This window comes from Canis lupus, chromosome 16 (genome assembly GCF_003254725.2).
Source record: "Canis lupus dingo isolate Sandy chromosome 16, ASM325472v2, whole genome shotgun sequence".
NCBI classification, from domain to species: domain Eukaryota; kingdom Metazoa; phylum Chordata; class Mammalia; order Carnivora; family Canidae; genus Canis; species Canis lupus.
The window spans coordinates 8,859,360-8,877,878 of NC_064258.1; the positions used below are offsets into that span (position 1 = coordinate 8,859,360).

The 18,519-nt window shown below is 51.0% G+C and overlaps 1 protein-coding gene across 3 annotated transcripts in view; it reads right to left on the reverse strand.

The window, feature by feature from the left end:
* The window catches only part of TBXAS1 (thromboxane A synthase 1), a 161,813-nt gene that overhangs the window by 5,112 nt on the left and 138,182 nt on the right, over positions 1 to 18,519 (reverse strand). For all 3 annotated transcript variants that reach the window (XM_025433736.3, XM_025433737.3, XM_025433735.3), the window contains one exon: positions 3,806 to 3,897. In XM_025433736.3, coding sequence (XP_025289521.3) covers positions 3,806 to 3,897 — 92 coding nt within the window. The remainder of the gene's footprint in view (positions 1 to 3,805; positions 3,898 to 18,519) is intronic.

Consider the following 18,519-nt stretch of genomic DNA (forward strand, 5'->3'; position numbering starts at 1 on the left):
TTCTCCCTCTGCTTCTCCTTCTCCCTCTGCTTCTCCCTCTCCCTCTGCTTCTCCTTCATTCTCCCTCTGCTTCTCCCTTTCCCTCTCCCTCTGCTTCTCCTTCTCTTTCATTCTCCCTCTGCATCTCCCTCTCTCTCTGCTTCTCCTTCTGCTTCTCCTTCTCCCTCTGCTTCTCTCTCTCCCTCTTCCTCTGCTCCTCTCCCAGCTCGTTCTCTCTCTGTCTCAAATAAATAAAAATATAAAATAAATAAATTGCCTGGCCCCTGATCTCCATTCACTGTCTACACCACCATGGATAACTTCTACTAGAGGGGAAAACTTCTGGTCAGATTGTTTACTAAGTGCCACGGCACAATCCCATTTACATTGTATTTTTAAGAGCTAGACCACAGATGTTTGCATATAAACATAAAATTTCTGGAAGAATACTTGAACTTCAGCCATGATATCTTCCAAGGGACTGGGGTGGAGGATGGCAGGGGGCCAGAAGTGCCAACAGTTCTCTGGATCCTTCTGTATTATTTAGGTTTTTTGGTTTTTGATTTTTTTAAAGTATAAGCATATTATTTTTGTGATACAGATAATTACTTTAAAATGAAAAACTATCTATACTGGCTTTTATTTCAGATTGTAGAACTGGACTTTCCTAAATATTGTAGGGGAGATAAAATTATTATACTAATTATCATTATATTTTACTCTCGGTTATAAAATAAATTAAGAGTAACCCGAGGCTCCTTGAAGCATTCGTCACTTGGTTAGGAGCCTTTAATGTAACAGGAGAGGCCAGGCCTGGGGGACCCCCATTCGGTCTTAAGCTACCAATGCAATTAACATGTGCTTGGAGCTGGTGGCAAAACGCCGGTGCTCAAATCAGAGCAAGCAGGTGGGGGTCTCTGATGTCCACAGCCTCGGTTCTAAAGGGTCAAACTAGGCTATACCGTGACATCCTTTTCTTTTTCATCTTTACTGGGAAAATATCCTGGACCAGGATCCAAGACCCCCTAGAAGCCAGAAAATAAGCTTTCCCTTCTGTATGTAGTGGGGCCTCCTGTCTCGCTAGGCTAGGCCATAGATAAGGATAGAAAAATCTGCTGGATTATACCATTTAGAATCCTGGATTCACACTGATAACACTTCAACAAGAGTTGGGATGTTTTCCACAGGGGCCGTTCTGAGCTTTTGTGTGGATAATGGTTATCTGTCAAGGTGTGTCAGGGCTTGGAAAAAGCCAATGCACTTTTCTGAGATTAAAATAGTAAAGAAAAATAAATACGGTTCGCCATTCTCTCTGTATTCACCCCGAAATCTGTTGCCTGGACCGAAGTGAATTGGCCTCTCATTTGGCTGAGAATAACGATGGCTTGCAGAGAGAAGTCAGCAGAGCTGATATGGCTAAAAATTCTGGTGGAGTAGGTACAGAGGAAGGTGAGGCCCAGAAGATCACGGCTTGCCCAGGATTGGAGCCGGCTGGAAGCTGGCCATTCGCCTGGAAGGCGGGCCTTCCTCTCTGCACCTCACACCTTGCATGGCAACCACTTAGAGTGTCCGGCTTTTCAGATGTTCTGTCCACTGTCAGTGCACCCTGGGGGTGGGCCGAGCAGACGCTGGGTGCCCACTGAACACACGGGAAGCAGAAGCACGGAGCAGCTCAGAACATACCCAAGATCACACAGCAAACTAAGGGCATGGATGTGAGGACCGTCATGGCTTTCTGTCAAAATTTGTTCTGTGATGATGGAGGCCTGGCACTGCATGTGATTTTTATGAGGGGATCGACCGGTTCATCCGAATTCCCTAGTTTCTGGCCTGCCTTGGAGTGGGACCAGCAGCCCCTGGCTTCCCAGAGCAATGCCTTCGCCAGCTGCCTTTTACACGGTACTGTTGATAAAGGGTCACGGGGAGAATCGATCAGAGCATTTTGGTGTCGTAGAGCCTATTCATATTCACTTTGTCACTCAACACATCCTCTCGACCAGGTCTCCTGCGATGAGTTCTTGATTGGGTTTAGATCCAGGAAATGACATGTCTTTGATCACTTTATAGACTTTCCTCTTGCTAGAGAACACGACCGTTCAACTCTGCTGGTTTTCCTCTCTGGCAGGAACCTCTGCAACCGAGTTGGGACCTGACCCCAGTTATCAGCCCTCTCTGGGGTCCTGTAAAGGCTTCTTTCCCCTAGACAGCCTTTGTTCTATCACTGAATGTCTTATTTGGAGCTTCATTTTAATGTGTATAGCAGCTGCCCACAGTTCTCTTGGAAGGAAGCTGGATATAAATCATGAAAAAACAAAGATTGAATGACAGTTTGCTCCATGGCTCCCAAGGAAATCAGAGAAGGCCCGTAGAGTCGGTCTTAATGCCAGGAGAGGCACTAAGAGAGAGCAGCAGCAGCAGGAGAGCAGCAAGGCAGGCTCCGGGGCTGACTGCTCTGAGGGGCAGAAGCCTGTGTACTTGAGGACCACGAGATTTCACACACATCTCCAGAATTCTCTATATTTGTTCTGGGTCTGAACGCTCGCTTTGGACAAGAGCTACAATCACACTCTTGACGATGTTTTTGGCTTGGAATATAATTCTGAGACACCTTCAAAGCATCCACATTTTCTCTTTTTAAAATGGCCAAAGATGGGGCACCTGGGTGGCTCAGTGGTTGAGCATCTGCCTTCAGCCCAAGGGTGATCCTGGGGGTCCTGGGATTGAGTCCCGCATCAGGCTCCCTGCAGGGAGCCAGCTTCTCCCTCTGCCTGTGTCTCTGCCTCTCTCTGTGTGTCTCTCATGAATAAATAAAGTAAAATAAATAAAATAAAATAAAATAAAATAAAATAAAATAAATAAATAAAATAAAATAAAATAAAATAAAATAAAATAAAATAAATAAAAAATGGCTAAAGGGACCTCCCTCTGGATTATATGGTATATGAATTCATAGGCATGCAGAGTGGAACTTATGATGTACAGGCTAAATGCTATGTGTTGTTTCTGTTTCTAGAAACTGAAATCTGGCCACTGTTTCCCTCCCTAAGGGCCTGGGGCCCCAAGTTAAGACCCTGTGCTCCATGGACTGCCTCGTTTAGGGGGAGTTGGAAGGAAGCAGAAGACCAGATTCCTGCTCTCCAGGCACTCACAGGTTAGTGTGAGTGGGTGTCCCTGGGTGAAACATTGCAGAGGGGTTGAGAAGTGTCCGAGAATATAATTGAAAGTACAGTCTGTGCAAAGATGCTGGGGGAGGACAGACAAAGTGCCTGGAGCTGTGAGTCTCGGGTTGGACCTCGATGGAAGGGGCCGGGGTGAATTGTTGGGAGAATGAGGAGATGCCTTCCAGGCCTTGAAAGGATCCCCCTGGAGCATCACCTCCAAGGGCAGGAGTTTCATCTGCTGATTTTCCAGTGCTTGGAATAGCATCGGCTTGATAAATAGTTGCCAAATGAACAAATGGATGAACAGACAAGCAGGCAGGGGGACTAGCTGAAGCCGTTCAAGGCTGGGAGGCCAAGGAGATGGGCTTGGGTTGGGGAGGAAGGTCATGTTAAGAAAAGACCAGTGACACTTTGAGAAGCTGGTTAAGGTAGAGGAAAATGAGCCAGACATTGACTACTGGGGTTACTCTCTGGAAGCTATTGCGCCCCAGTGGATACGGAGAAACCCAGGGCTCAGGCCTCGCCCTCCAGAGACTCGAGTCTGGCATCACACAAAGGGTGACAGACTGATGTCTAGTGAGGATCCTAGATGGTGATGCCAAAGGGGCTTTGGAGGACTGCGGGCTGGGGTGGGGTTGGGGGTGGGGATGGGGAGTGGGGCGTACCTGAAAGCCGGGGGGTAGATCCTCAAGGTCTCCGCAATCACCATGTCCAGGTAGGGCAGGCCTTCCTGGAGGCTGCAGTAGTCAAGGGCCGTCTGGTGATGGTGGTCATGGTGGTGGGGGGGTGTGACAAAGGAAGAAAGTTGAGTTACAGCGAGTCACACAGCCTTTCTGGCTTCTCCATTAGCATTAGAGTCCCGCTCCCGCTTAGCAGACTCGCACATGGAGACGCCGCAAATGCACAGTGTAGGTCGGTGCTCCCTGTGTCCTGGTGTCCCTGTTCCATGGTGCTGTATGTGACCGAGGACGAGCCGGCCCGGCCTGGGACTTGGGGGGTCTTTGAGTGTCACACAGAGAGGTTTGGTTCTAGGGCAGTGGCAGCAGGTGCAGCCGGGAGCATTTCCGGAGCCTGGTGGCTGCGTGTAGCACAGACACGACCTGGGTCAGTCCCCCCGCACCCCGAGAGGCAGCTGCTCCCCCATCTCTCAGATGAGAAAACCGAGCCTCGGAGGGGCAGCCACGGAGGCGGTAACTGGTATGTCATAAAGTTAAGACACGCAGAGTGACATTGCAGCAAAAGAAAAAGAGTCCTGGTAACATACAGGATGAATAGTGACAAAACCCAAAGAGCTCTTATAAATCCGCAAGAAAAGGAACTAGGAACATGGTCAAAAGCTATGAACAGGCGAAGCAGAGAAGGAGAAATAAAGTTGCCATGATGAAAAATATGAATGAAAAGGAGAGTTCGTTACTCACCAGTCAGAGCAGGAGAGGCCAGGAAATGTGGATTAGGTACTAAAGGGCGAAGGTGTGGAGAGGCCTGACCCAGCACCCTGTGTTGGGGGGACCTCAGTGACCCTTGGACTGTGCCCCGGTGGGAGGGGAAGGGACACATGGGACACGAGCTGGGAGCAGGATGTGGGTGGGAGGGTTAGAATGGGGTCATGGAGGCTTATTCGCTGCTCTGCTGGGTTTCCCCGCATCCTCCCTGTCGCCCCGTGTCCTACAGAGCCTGAGTGGTCCCCTGTTTGGTAGGGGACAGCCTCCTTTCTTAACCCCAGATAGCTGCTGATGCAAGAGCAGGCCTCGGCGGGGCATTGCTTTCTTTGACCTCCCCTCCCCGAGCAGCGCAGAGGGCCCGTCCAGGCTGCAGCCCCCAGCTGTCGGTGGATGGCCCCCGGGGGGCCCTGCTCCACCCCCGGGAGCCACTCGGGCCTGCAGCCGGCCACGGGGCTGCCCCCCAGGGTCTAGTGGCTGGCAGGAGGGGGCAGAGCCCCTAAACACGTGTGAGGGCCTGACTCCCCGGCCCACGCAGCATCCCCGTGTGGGGAGAGCCTCCTTGGGGGAGCCTGGGCACCTCTGTTCTCCTTTCTGTGTTTAGTGGTTTGATTTGTGCTTCTTTCTCCTGGCCTGCGAGTCACAAAATACAAATTGTGTCATTTCAGTGATTCTGCATGTGAGTTAAACACTCCGATATTTACATTTGAGACTGGCATTGCCTGGGTGGCTCAGTCGGTTAAGCATCTGTCTTTGGCTCAGGTCATAATCCCGGGGTCCGGGGTTCGAGCCCTGCGTTGGGCTCCCTGCTCAGCAGGGAGTCTGCTTCTCCCTCTGCCTCTGCCTGCCGCTCCCCCTGCTTGTGTTCTCTCCCTCCCTCTCTCTGTCATTCTCTGTCAAATAAGTAAACACAATCTTTTTTAAAAAAATAATAAAACTGGCATTGCATGATAGAAAGATGAATGGTAAGATTCATGCTAGAGAAGAAGAAAAAGGGAGAACCTTTGTATCTACTGTTGATGGCACTCTCCCCTGCCTTTTGAATGAGGGGCCACATATTTTCATTTTGTATAAAACAATTGCGTGGTTGGCCACGCAGGCCACGGTTGATGTGAGCCTCCGACCCAAGGGCACCTGTCTGGAATTAGGATCGCGTGCAGAGACAGAGAAGCGGGTGGAAAGTGAACACAGGTGAGTCATGAACTGTTGGTGACCATGTTCTGCCTTTGGAGAAGGCTCCCTGGTGTCCCTTAGAGCCTGGTTTCTGCTTGCCACCCTCCGGGATGAGTAGCCTCGTGGGTGGTGGGTGGATCAGTCCTCTCACAGTGTTTTCTCACTTACGGCCTCAGCAACAGCTACCTCTGTCATCTGCAACCCAAGGAGACGTAACAAACGCAGAAAATGCAAAAAAGAAATGGTGGCACTGTGCACCAAAATACAGAACTATATCTCAAAGAGAAACCAGGTCTGGAAGCAGCGTCCCTAACAGTAGATGGTATCGGTTTCCCAAACAGAATTTGTGATTTGGAAGCTCTCAGCATTTATTAGAGAAATAAAACTTTTGAAAGCAGCCTAGGGGAATTGGATATTATAAAGTCAAAGGGTTCGTGTATTCTTTCTCTGGATGAGCTTTCTCCTGTGCTTCTAAGCTTTTGGCTCGAGATCCACATGCAAATATCAGCTTGGTCCAGTGGTTCTCAAGGTGGCTGAACATTAGAGGCAGTGGGGTGGCTTTTAATGTCTAAGGATGGTTGGGCCTTGCCCCCCAGGATTCGACTGTGGGTGTGAAGTGGGGCCTGGGCACCAGCTCTCCCATCCCACTCGGCCACTGGCCACTGTAGTGTGAGCCCCAGGGAGAGACCACTCACTGCATTAGCCCTTCGGTCATCTACCCGTGATCCTCCCGTGGGAGGAGTGGGCAGATGTGGCGGAGGGAGGCTCACGCTTGCACATTTTAATCAAACCCAGGTGAAGCAATGAAATTCAAGTCTCTGTCCCATTGACAGACCAGTCCACCCATCTGGACCTTTGCCTGGACCTAGTTAGTTCTTTCGGGAAAATCAGGGATAAAGGGGTCCTGCACCAGTCCTGCCAGCAGAGGGCAGCAAGTGTATGGCAAATGGGGGACTCCCCGGTGACGCTGGGCCCCTGCTCAGAATCACAAATTAGACCCAAAAAAGACTTGGGAATCATGCATGCATCCAAATTCTTCATTATAGAGATAAGAAAAATGAGACCCAGAGAGGAAAGCCTTCGAAACCAAAAGCACATAGCTAGAACGTGAAGCAGAAAACCCATGTTTTAATTCAGCAATCCCGCCCCGAACCCCTGCTGCCTGGCAGGTGCCCGGCTAGGTGCTGAGGATCCCCAAACGAGCAAGTCTTGGATCTCTGGGGAAGCAGACTTCTAAGCTAATCATTATCCTGAATGCAGAACATGTTCTAGAATGGACTTGGGAGGACCAGGATACAGTTCTGAAAACTCATTCATTCAGGCGCCTGGGTGGCTCAGTGGTTGAGCGTCTGCCTTCGGCTCAGGTTGTGATCCCAGGGTCCTGGGATCGAGTCCCACATCTGGCTCCTTGCAGGGAGCCTGCTTCTCCCTCTGCCTGTGTCTCTGCCTCTCTCTGTGTGTCTCTCATGAATAAATAATTTTTAAAAAAGAATTAATTCATTCATGAATCTTTAGGACACATGCTAAGTTGGTGCCTATGGTGGGCCAGGCCCTGACTAGGCACAGGGCTCATAACATGCAGACCCTTCCCACCCTCCCAGGACCTCATGGTCTGTCTCAGGATGCGAACCAACAGCAAGGATTAGGGAGTGGTGAGCATGAGGCTCTGCGGGAGAACAGAGAAGGCCACACCTCCCAGACATTCGGGATCAAGAAAGCTGCCAGAAGCAAGGGTTGCCCAAACTGAGATCTTTATGATGAATAAGAAGAAGCCAGTTGAAAAGCAGGTGGGCTTGTTTGGATGTTGGCTCCGCCAAACCAGTCTTAAAAAAAAAAAAAAAATCCATGAGTCCATCACAGGATCCTGAATCCTGACTGGATATTTGAAACACTTCAGAAATTATGGTTCATTGGTTTTCAGTGTGATGATAGGATGGTGGGCCCGTTTTGGAAAAGAGCCCTTCTGTTTTAAAAAAACAGAATGAAATATTTACAGATGATAGGACATCTGGGATGTTTTTTTTAAAAACGTGGAAGTGGGGAAAGGGACAGAAGCAGAGTGGCCGCAGCAGACTCTTGTGGGTGCTGGGTGAGGGGGACAGAGTTCTCCCAAGTGGCCTTTGAATTTATACAGCTTAAAGTTTTCCTTTGCAAAAAGCTAAAACACCAAATAGAAATGTAAATAACAACAGCGTGTGGAGTCGCCCCATGCACAGACTTGGAGCTGCGCTCAAGAATTAAAAATGGTTCTGCGAGGCTGGCCGAGTGGGAGAGGTGTGGTTTGGAGCCGGATCTTGTAGGACAGTTGGCAGTTTTCCGGGCACAGAAGGCAGAAAGCCCTCCCATGCGGGGCGACCTTTTGGGCTGAGTCAGAAGAAGTGTGGTGGGCGTGGGACCTGGTGGAGGGCTGGCAAGAAATGAAACAGAAAAGGTAGTTATGCTCTACGGGCGCGATGTGTTTTTCTTTGGCATCTAGAAAAAACCCACCCAATGAAAAAATGCTGGTGGTGGGGGGTGTGGGGGGAGTGATATAGAATTCACTCTAAGTGAGAAAGGGAAAGGAAGGGTAGCTTAGTCAAGAAAACGTTTTCCCTTGGAAGAAAAGGGAAGAAAAGCCTGGCCGGCTCACCCCAAATGTTTGAAATAGCAGCAGCAGCATCGCAGGCAGGAGGCTGGGAGCTGGGAGCTGGGAGCTGGGAACTGGGAGTTGGGAGCTGGGAACTGGGAGCTGGGAGCTGGGAACTGGGAGTTGGGAGCTGGGAACTGGGAGCTGGGAACTGGGAGCTGGGGGTTGGGAGCTGGAAGCTGGGAGTTGGGAGCTGGGAACTGGGAACTGGGAGTTGGGAGTTGGGAAGTGGGAGCTGGGAAGTGGGAGCTGGGAGCTGGGAGCTGGGAACTGGGAGTTGGGAGCTGGGAGCTGGGAGCTGGGAGCTGGGAGTTGGGAGTTGGGAGCTGGAAGCTGGGAGCTGGGAACTGGGAGTTGGGAGCTGGGAGCTGGGAGCTGGGAGCTGGGAGCCGGGAGCTGAGGCTTCTGGTCCAGTTCCTCCCTTGCTGTGGCCCTTGGTGCTCAGACCCTTGGTGCCCCAAGGGGCACCGGGATGTCAGGAGAACCCAGTGGGGTCTGAGCAGAGTAGACTCTCATTTCAAGCCAGGAAGCACTTTAAGCTTCTGTGTTTCCAGAAGATAACATTAAAAAGCGATCCCGAGGGCTCTGACTCCATTGCACGGCCCCGTATTACTCAGAATCAACCTGTCCTGCTGTCCCCAATGCTGGCCATGCCTCTGGGTGCCCACTTGGGGTGTCCCGCCAGGGTCTCAGCCCTGGATGCACCCCAGGCGGCTGTGGCCTGGGGCCAGTTGCCAAGGCAACACCAACAGGTCACCAGGTCTGTAAGGTGGGGTCCTGCCCAGCTGGCAGGGCAGGGCAAAGGAGCCGGTAAGGTGACAGGTCTCTGGAAAACATAATGCACCAAATGAGCAGATAATCCTTCCATTTGAATGTATTGGGTGGCAGGGAGCTCACTGTAGCACCGAGCCTTCTGCGGCATGTGTTAAATGACTCTATAAGGATGTGTTAAGGAAGAAAGTGATTTTAAAATCTTATAGAACTTATTTCAGCTGGGACTTATTTCATAAAATAAATAGCTGTGTTCTCAGAAGGTTGAAAATCAATATTAAATATTTATTAATATCCAATAGTGGGAAATGTGGATTAAATAGTAAATATTTGATTACTAACTATTGGGGGAAATATAGAGTAAAACATAAACTGAACCTGTGCCTCATGGGTTACATTTTCAATCCAAATTTTCCAGAAGGTTATTTCCACCTATATTTGATTTTCAGTGGGTAGTAATTTCTCTTTTTCTTTCTTTCTTTTTTTTTTTAAAGATTTTTAAATTATTTATTCATGAGAGACACAGAGAGACAGAGAGAGAGGCAGAGACAGAGACAGAGGGAGAAGCAGGCTCCATGCAGGGAGCCCGATGCGGGACTTGATCCGGCACTCCAGGATCACAACCTGGGCCAAAGGCAGGGCCTAAACCAAGGAGCCACTCATGAGTCCCTCTCTTTTTATTTCTAAGGTCCTCGGTCTCTTTGTCTTTTTATCATACCGCTTAGATCTGTAAACCAATATTTAAATGCAATGGAAAAACCTGATGGTTAAGGGAACTTCATGGAAAATCTATGGATAAATCCTTTTAAATAGGAAATAATACTGCCCTGACCTATTCATGTCCTCTGGCTACATTTAGATTCTTGTGTGCCATTTTCTTGAGAGCTACACACACACACACACACACACACACACATGCACACACACACACGCCCCTCCCCTGAGTCACTCACACCTACACATATATCACATGCTGTATGCGTGTGCAGTTAGGACGTGGTGAATTAAGGAGGAACAGAAAACAAAATGTCACTGCTTTCGAAAAGATTTTTTCCTGGAGATTCAGGGACTTAATAGAAAAATTAACGTTTTCTTATTTTGCTAAAGGAAATAGAAGTGGGGGCGGCTTCAGTTTGGTCTTTCCCACGCAGTAGTAACAGCAGCAGCGAACAGGGCTGGTAATGTGGCATTTGTCACCAGATGCAGTGTTACAGAGAGTGAGCTCCATTGTGCCAGGCTTTGCCCTCCAGAAGCAGGGAACGTGACATCCCCAAAGACCCGGCTCTCCGGCTTGGGGCCAGCCAGGGGCCATACAGCCTGTATGAAGGATAAAGATTTCTATTCGCTCTCATTCTCTGGGGAACATAAGATGAGAATATGAAACCAAACCGTGGAAAATGTGGCAACCTTTGCTTTGCCCTTTTGACCACCAGCCCAGAAGAGCCCTTCCCCTCGTGACCAGCCCCGCAGATGAGCACGCAGTCCTGCGGCGAGGCCCGAGCGGGGACCTGGGCTCCTTGCCAACCAGTTCTCTAAACAGAGACACTAACTTGCTGGCTTGAGAGCCCAGGGATGGGCCCACTTGAGCTGGTCCAGGCTGGGGCGAGAAGCAGTGAGGGTCGGATGGATGGAGTGGGCCACGGGACGGGGAGGGGAGGGGAATCTTCCCATCAATGTCACTGCCTTGCCTAGCCAGTGCCCAGAAAGTTCTGCATCAGAAAGTTCTGCATGCTAATTGAAAGCATTTGGTAGATTTAGATGCAGACATGCGTCCATACCTTAGAGAAAGTAATTAGGAGACTGTGTATGGGATCTATTTACACCCACTTTACAAGAAAGGAGACAGAACCCGTCCACATAAACCTGTGGATTATTCCAGGTGCCCTTGTACTCTGCAGGCCAGGCCATTAAGGGATTAGGTGAGGAGATTGTAATGAAAGAACATAAACCCGCCTACACGTGCGGGCGCGCACACACACACAAACACACACACTAGCCCTCACCACCGAAGGCCCTGGGTTGAGCTTTATTGATGTCCCTGACTTTCAGCAGGAATTCCTGTCTTCAGAGACCTAAGATAACAATAGCGCTCTGCCTCGTGCAATATTTTACTGCGCACAGAGGGACTTTTACATCTGTTGTATCATTTGGTCCTCACAACTGCACCGTGCGGTAGGTAGGGCAGTTTTTGCTGCCTACTTTTGTTAGATGAAGAAAACCAAAGATTCAGAGATTCATGGCTCATCCAAGGTCACACAGCTGGTGAATGGCAGAGTCGGAATGAAATCCAGATCTTCACATTCCAGGACTTGTCCCTCATGCTGTACTGCCTAGGCCTCCCTCCCTCTCCCCTCTCTCCCTCGTCCCCCCCCCCCCATCTGCTGTCCTTAGGTACATTTTATGGAAGAATACCATGCATACAGAAAAAAATATCACACAAGCTAAAGCGCAGAGTTCAGTGACTTTTAACAAAGCGAGCACACCTGTGTACCCACGGCCAGCTTGAGACACCAGACATTGCCAGCATGCTGCTGTGACTCCATCCGGTCCCAGGCTCCCCACCAAGGGCAACCACTATCCTGCCTTCTATTTTTTTTTTTTGAAATTTTTTTAGATTTTATTTATTTATTCATGAGAAACAGAGAGAGAGAGAGACAGAGACACAGGCAGAGGGAGAAGCTGGGTCTCCAGGATCACACCCTGGGCTGAAGTCTGTGCTAAACCGCTGAGCCACTGGGGCTGCCCAACTATCCTGCCTTCTAACACAAGAGATTACTCTGCCTTTTAAAAAGCTGTACATAAACAGAATACGCAGGATGTAGGCCTTTGCCCATGCCTGCTTGAGCGTGGTGCTGTGTGTTGGACATCATGATGTGGCGTGGCGCTGAAGGGCGTCCATTCTCGTGGCGTCCATCCTTTCAACTGTGGCTGGACCTCTGAGTTATCCCAGTTTGGGGCCGTTATAAATAAAGCTGAAAATTCTTGTATGTGTTTTGTGGTGGACGTGTGTCCACACGTCTGCTGAGTGTATACCTAGGCATGGATTTGCTGGGTCGTAAGGGAAGAGTATGTTCAGCTTTAGTAGATATTTTGGACAGTTTTACAGATTGGTTGTACCTATTGCCTAAAATTTTAGTGGTGAACCAGCTGAAAAGCAGTTTGTTGACACAAATGCCAGGTCCCTCTATTAATCTCCCTGGGGCTCCATCTGCTTCCTTCCACTTGCCTCCCCAACACGCTGAAACCCAACCACTGTCTATTCCAGGAAAGGGTTGAGAGAAGAAATAGTGTATTATTTGGGGAGCAGAGTTATTTATCCCTAGTGGGGGCATATAGAGAAAAGGGGAGGTAGGGACAAACAAGACACATCTAATCCCCTGGTTTTAAAAAATGGTCTCAATTATCAGACATAAGTACATAAGTACTCATAAGCATAAAACACATTCCCAAATCAACTAGAGTCTTTGGATTATCTGCTGTTATATAATACTCCATTAATAGCCGATTGTATATGATGTTTAAAGAAATAAGCCCCTAAATAAATGACAGTTAGATCACCTAGCTCACCATCTCTGCAGTGGGGAGAGCGGGTTTTGCATTTAATTTGCGGAGAAATTCTTTTTGTTCACTCTCTCTCCATATAGATAGTGAGTATGTCTATGACATGGGTGTGACATGCCCCGAGCAGAGTGTGAGGGCATGGCGGGGGCGGGGGTGGGTGCGGCAAGACACAACCCCATACATTCAACTCACTCTGTATTTGGGACACTGTTTACTTGTTTGTTCAGAGATTTGTTACTATGGTAATAGGGAGCCACTGAAGGTTTGATGAGTAGAGGTGACATAATGAAAATGGTATTTTGTGCTCTGACGATGGTATATGAAGACAGTTGGAAGAGCTGGTCAATAGGACAAGAAGATGGGAGATTACTGTAATAGTCCGGGCAGGAGCTCGGAGCTCGGATGACAGTGCAGTGGTCAGAGTGGGCAAGGGGTTGAAAGGGAAGTAGTATGAGCAGTGATTTTCTATCTTGGCTGCTCCCCACTGAGGCTGGAGCCCCACCCCGAAACATTCAGCATCCATTGATGGATTGGTGTGCAGAAGTTGGTAGTATTCCTAAAGCTCCCTGGGAGATTTTCATGTGCAGCCGGATACAGAGTCTTCATAATTTTATTATTTTTTAAAGATTTTGCTTATTTATTCATGAGAGACACACAGAGAGAGGCAGAGACACAGGCCGAGGGAGAAGCAAGCTCCCTGCAGGGAGCCCGATGCGGGACTCGATTCTGGGCCCGGGATCACGCCTTGAGCCCAAGGCTGATGCTCAACTGCTGAGCCACCCAGGCATCCCTGTGTCCCCGTAATTTTAAAGGGAGACTTGCCGGGGGAGGTGAGTCTTCGGATGTAAGGGGGCAGGGAGTGAAGAGATGAAAGTGATCCCTAGGTTTCATTCCCAGGTGGCTGAAAGATAGAAAGAGGTGAGGCTGCCCTTCCAGGAGAGCTCCCCTTTGGCAGGCTTGTGGGGGAGGGACCCCGGGGGATACGGTGTCTAGCTCAGCCACACAGAGGGAGATGAGTCCCCTGAGATTGGGGTTCAGAAAGGAAAGCCGGGTGCAGAGGCCTGAACTGTAGGGCCGCCCAGGAAAGGAGGCTGAGAGCCTGGAAAGGAAGGGACTCTGGACAGTCTCGGATCTCCCAGACACAGCCACAGAGATTAGGGACCAGGAAAGGACATGGCATCAGTCACCTGAGTGGAGGCGGGAGACCAAAGCCAGCAGCAGGGGGGTTCACCGAGGTGCACAGGAGAGGGGATGGAGCGAGAGGGAGCGAGCTGGGCTGGCACGGCACTTCCACAGGCACACTGCAAGAACCAACCACGGGCAGATATGAAGCAATGCCACCGAGCAGCAGCCGTGTGACAAAGGGAAAGCATGTGCTGCTCCTCTAGTTAGTGGGGCGGACCCAGGCCCGATGGTGTAAGGCCTGGGGAGAATGATTTTGAGGCAACACAGGCAAGGATTTTCAAATGACTAGAACTTAATGAAACAGGCAGCCTCTAGGCCCGCTGGAGATTGTCAAAAGTCGCTGAGCATCTGAAAAGGTCGCTGGTGGATATTCATGGATCCCTCATCAGGAGGGGCTGCACGTGGCCCTGTGGGGCCTTCTACATCTAGGATGGTCCAAAGCATCATGACCACCCCCCCACCCCCACCCCCACCCCGGCTCCCCAGGGACAGCCTGTGACGCTAGCGGATCCCGGAGCACTTGCCGGCAGAGGAGATGTCACACAAAGGTGGATCCCCTTGCTCTAGGTACCCCCACCTCCGCCCCCCGCAGCCCCATCGCTCATTCCCTTGTGCGTCTCCATCACGCAGTCCAAGAGTCAGAGCCCAGGTCACGTACTGTTTGGGGAAATGGTAAACAAAGATAAGAGCTTTAAGCACTGGAATTTATTTTTTATCCACTCGGCCTAAAAGCCACTGCGTGTTAAATTTAGAAGGCTGGCTTCCAGCCCCCTCCCTGCCCTCCTGTTCGCGGCCTGCTCTTTCCCGGCCACGCTGACCATGGAATAGGAAATGTGTTTGGAAAGCCCGGGCGTCCTTAGAGGCTGCCTGCCTGGATGTTTATAGAAATGTATCATCCGCGGGCCTGGGAGAGAGGGTCACTTCCTCCGATGGCCGGCTCTGCTCCCCATCCCAGCAGCAGCCTCTCTACCCAAATATTTACCCAAACGTCCTCCAGGCAGGGCCATGGTGCTTCTGCCTCGAATGCACGCACCGTTGGTAGGTGAGATGCTCCCCCGGGGAAGCAGCCGCATTTGCAGACCCCCTTACAATTTATTTACAAAGGTCTGCCTCACGCCTGGGAATCTATAATTGAACAGCTCTCTCTATGTAGGTTAAATCCCTTTGCAACCAAGTCCGAGAACCTGTAGAAATCCTTTTGTCGGCCTGGAATTCTGTTGTATTGAATATTGTTGGAAATAAATGAGCCATTGTCTGGGCTGAGAATTTTCTGGTTAGATAGAGATCTCCACTGCGATGCGATTTATTGTGGCAGGGTTTTTTTTTTTTTTTTCCCCCCCAGCTCATTTTAAATTCCCTGTTGCCTGCTCAGTCCATTTTCCTATCTCAGGATAGAAGTGGGGAGGGTTAGGCCCAAGCTGAAAAAAAAAGGAAAAATAGGCTTCTTTGCCCAAGAATGCCATCCAGAGGCCCACATGGAGTCTGATGCCAGATTTTAACGGGGAAGTGCAGGATGTCTGTTGGCTGGTTTCAGGGAAAAGAGTGACCAACCCTGTTAGCTGATGCATGAGTGGGAGGTTAGTCCCAGGACCGTAAAGAGACTCGGAGACTCTGGAGGTCCATGGGTTCAACTCCCTGTCCCCCATGGTATGGGCGAGGACCCACAGCTCAGAGAGGTGTGTGCTCACGAAGGAATGCTCATTTATGGCTCTTACGAAAAATAATTCCCTTAGCCCCACTAAGCTTTAAAATATATCCAGCCCTAGTTATGAGTAAGTTTTTGAAGTTAAAAATTAAAAAAAAAACCCATCAGGAGCAATTCACTGTCTTTCTCTTCTATAATCAACTCTTGAGATTTTGAATTTCACGGTCCACAGGCAGATTTGTAAGTGGAGAAGCAGAGATGTGGAATTCAACAGATCTGACTGCAAGGCCGGGGGCAAGTTATGAAGCCTCACCAGGATTTCAGTCTGCTTGTCTGTGAAATGGGGGCAGATCACACCAGGAAGGCTGGTAGTGAGGACTCCTCATCAAGTGCCGGTCAGGGTTTCCTGAAGCTCTGTTTGTAATTCTCTCGCTTTGGACAGGAGGTGGCAAGTGCACGTATCAGATTTGCTTGTTTCTAAAAATGCTGGTCAGGGACCAGCTGCAGGTGTGGGGCCGTCCCCACAGACATGGAAATAGTTGTGCCAGTGAGAATTAAGAATTCAGTGGCGCTGCCTTAGGGGAGATGCTGAGAGAGACCCCCATTCCTGTGATCAGAAAAGGAGGAAGGAAGGTACGAGAAGGTAAATCCTAGGACACATGACAGAGGCTCTTAGAGACCTGCCTCAACTCTTCCCTGTGCTAAGAGCCTCGCAGTACACCTCCTGTCCCCTAATAAGATTCCACTCTGCCCAGGAGAAGACAGAAATTTCCAGAGCTTGAGTGGCTTGCCCTAGGCCAGACGTGGGGAGGGCTGGCCTATAGCCAGGGCCTGTTTCCAGGGCCACCTCTTACAGGTGGCCGCAGTGGCTGCCTCGGCACCTCTTGCACCTGATGCGATTTTAGCCCTTGCCCTATTTCTGCAGCTGGCGGCGGTAGTGGAAAGGATTCCTTGCTGAGTGTGGTGGCCTCCACGGTGGCAGAGCCAAGCAAACATGGGCCGCAGAATAACGGCTGACACGAGCTTCCCCATAGTGGGCCTGAGGGCACAACAGAGCGTCCCTCCCTCCCCTTGGAGCAGGAGAACTGGGTTTGGATACAGAAGATGAGGTTCTTGGGGGAACCCCCCCCTTTTTTAAAGATTTTATTTATTTACTCACAAGAGACACAGAGAGAGGCAGAGACACAGGCAGAGGGAGAAGCAGGCTCCATGCAGGGAGCCTGATGTGGGACTTGATCCTGGGACTCCAGGATCACGCCCTGGGCCGAAGGCAGGTGCTCAACTGCTGAGCTGCCCAGGCATCCCCCCCCTTTTTTTGTAATTAAATTTGGGAGTGGGGGGAGACTCACTAAATCACAGACTGCCTGGGCCTCAGAGCCTCGATAGTGGTTTCCATTCGGAGGGGCCCAGATGTTGCATTCATGCCTCCGCCTCTGGTCTGCTGGGTGGGGGCTGGAGTCTCAAGGTGAAGGGGGCTGCCAAGGGCCAGGGGGAAGGTTCAGCCAGCCCGGGGCCTTTGGGAATGGCCTGGCAGGTGCTCCCCTCGTGCCCCACTACGAGATGTGGGGGGCTCACCTCCCTGCTCACTCTGGGCCATCCTTCTGCTGCCATCCCCTCTGCAGGAGGGGAAGGGGGGGTCACAGGAAGACTCCCCTGCAAGTGAGACCCACACACCCCATCTCTCGGAACGGAGAAGGGTCTCATGGAATGGGAGGCTGAGTTCTCCCAGGCAAGACTTACCCGCCCCCCCCGCCGTCCCCCATCTGCTGGACAAGCCAGACCTGCGGGGACCCCTGAGGCATGCCTCAGAGGCATCCCCTGAGGCTTTAGTTAGGGGTGTCCTGTGGACAGAGCTGCAGGGGTGTCCTGTGGACAGAGCTGCCCGCACGAGCCCTGGGGGGCTTCAACACAGTCCCGACTAGGGGCATAATTTTGTTCATTGTTTTGTTTTTGGTTTTATCCAATACTGGACTGCTCCTCTAATGTAGGACAAAATCCCAAAAAGGTGACTGTGGCCCCATGAACGGACATCACCCCCCACCCCCCACCGAAAACGATTCTGTGTACGCGTTCCTATCTTTATGCTTTTATCTTACATGTTTAAATATCTTTCTACTATCTTTGCTAAGAAGAATTCCAGCTGTCCTTCAGGGGTCCCCTTAGCAACGTCTGGGGCTCCCGTGAGGTTTGCAGGCCACCTCTTCCAGGCTACCGCTGCACCGGGAGTGCGTCCCTGCGCCTGCTGTGTGCCAGCCCTGGCAGAGGGAGAGGGTGCCGTCCGGTGGGCGAGTGGGGGCCCCGGAGGGGGAGGAGCCCTGTGCCCCCCCCAACTCTCTGTGGGAGGGATGCACACAGTGGGGACAGCGGATGGGATGTGGGGGGGGATCAGAAACCCTTCCCGGAGAGGGGGAGGCTTATGCCGAAGCAATTTTCAAAAAGCATTTGTGCTCTTTCACACAGAAACAATAAAAGCGCTTAAACCAGGTTTTGGAGCCGAATTGAACCGGGTTCCTTCACAGGCACGTCGTTTATTGCCGTTTTATTGGAGCGCGTGCTCTCTGCGGTTCCTGCCTCTGCCTCCCGGCCGGGCAGCGCGGCACTGGCGCGTGTTAATTATGGCCATTTGTTTGGGCCTCGGATCTTCAGGACTCGTTTCTTTTGTCTTCTGTGTCTGCTGCTCCCTGTGGGTGCCGGGTGCGGGGTGCATCCCCCTGTCCCGCAGCGAGCCTCCTCAGAGGGGCTGGACTTAGGGTGGGGGCACGCTGGGGTCCTCGGAGGTGCCACAGGTGACTGTCACATTGGGAGGCCCGGGGCAGGGGCCTGCAGGCTGAGGGATTTTTGCAGGACCGTAGGTCCAGGCAGCCCGGGGTCAGGTCCACAGCCACGGACCAGGCGGGGGAGGAGTTGTGGGCGGGGAGGGGAGCTGGGGTCCCTGGGGACAGAGATGCAGTCCTGAGGAGGTGGGCATGGCTGAGCTGG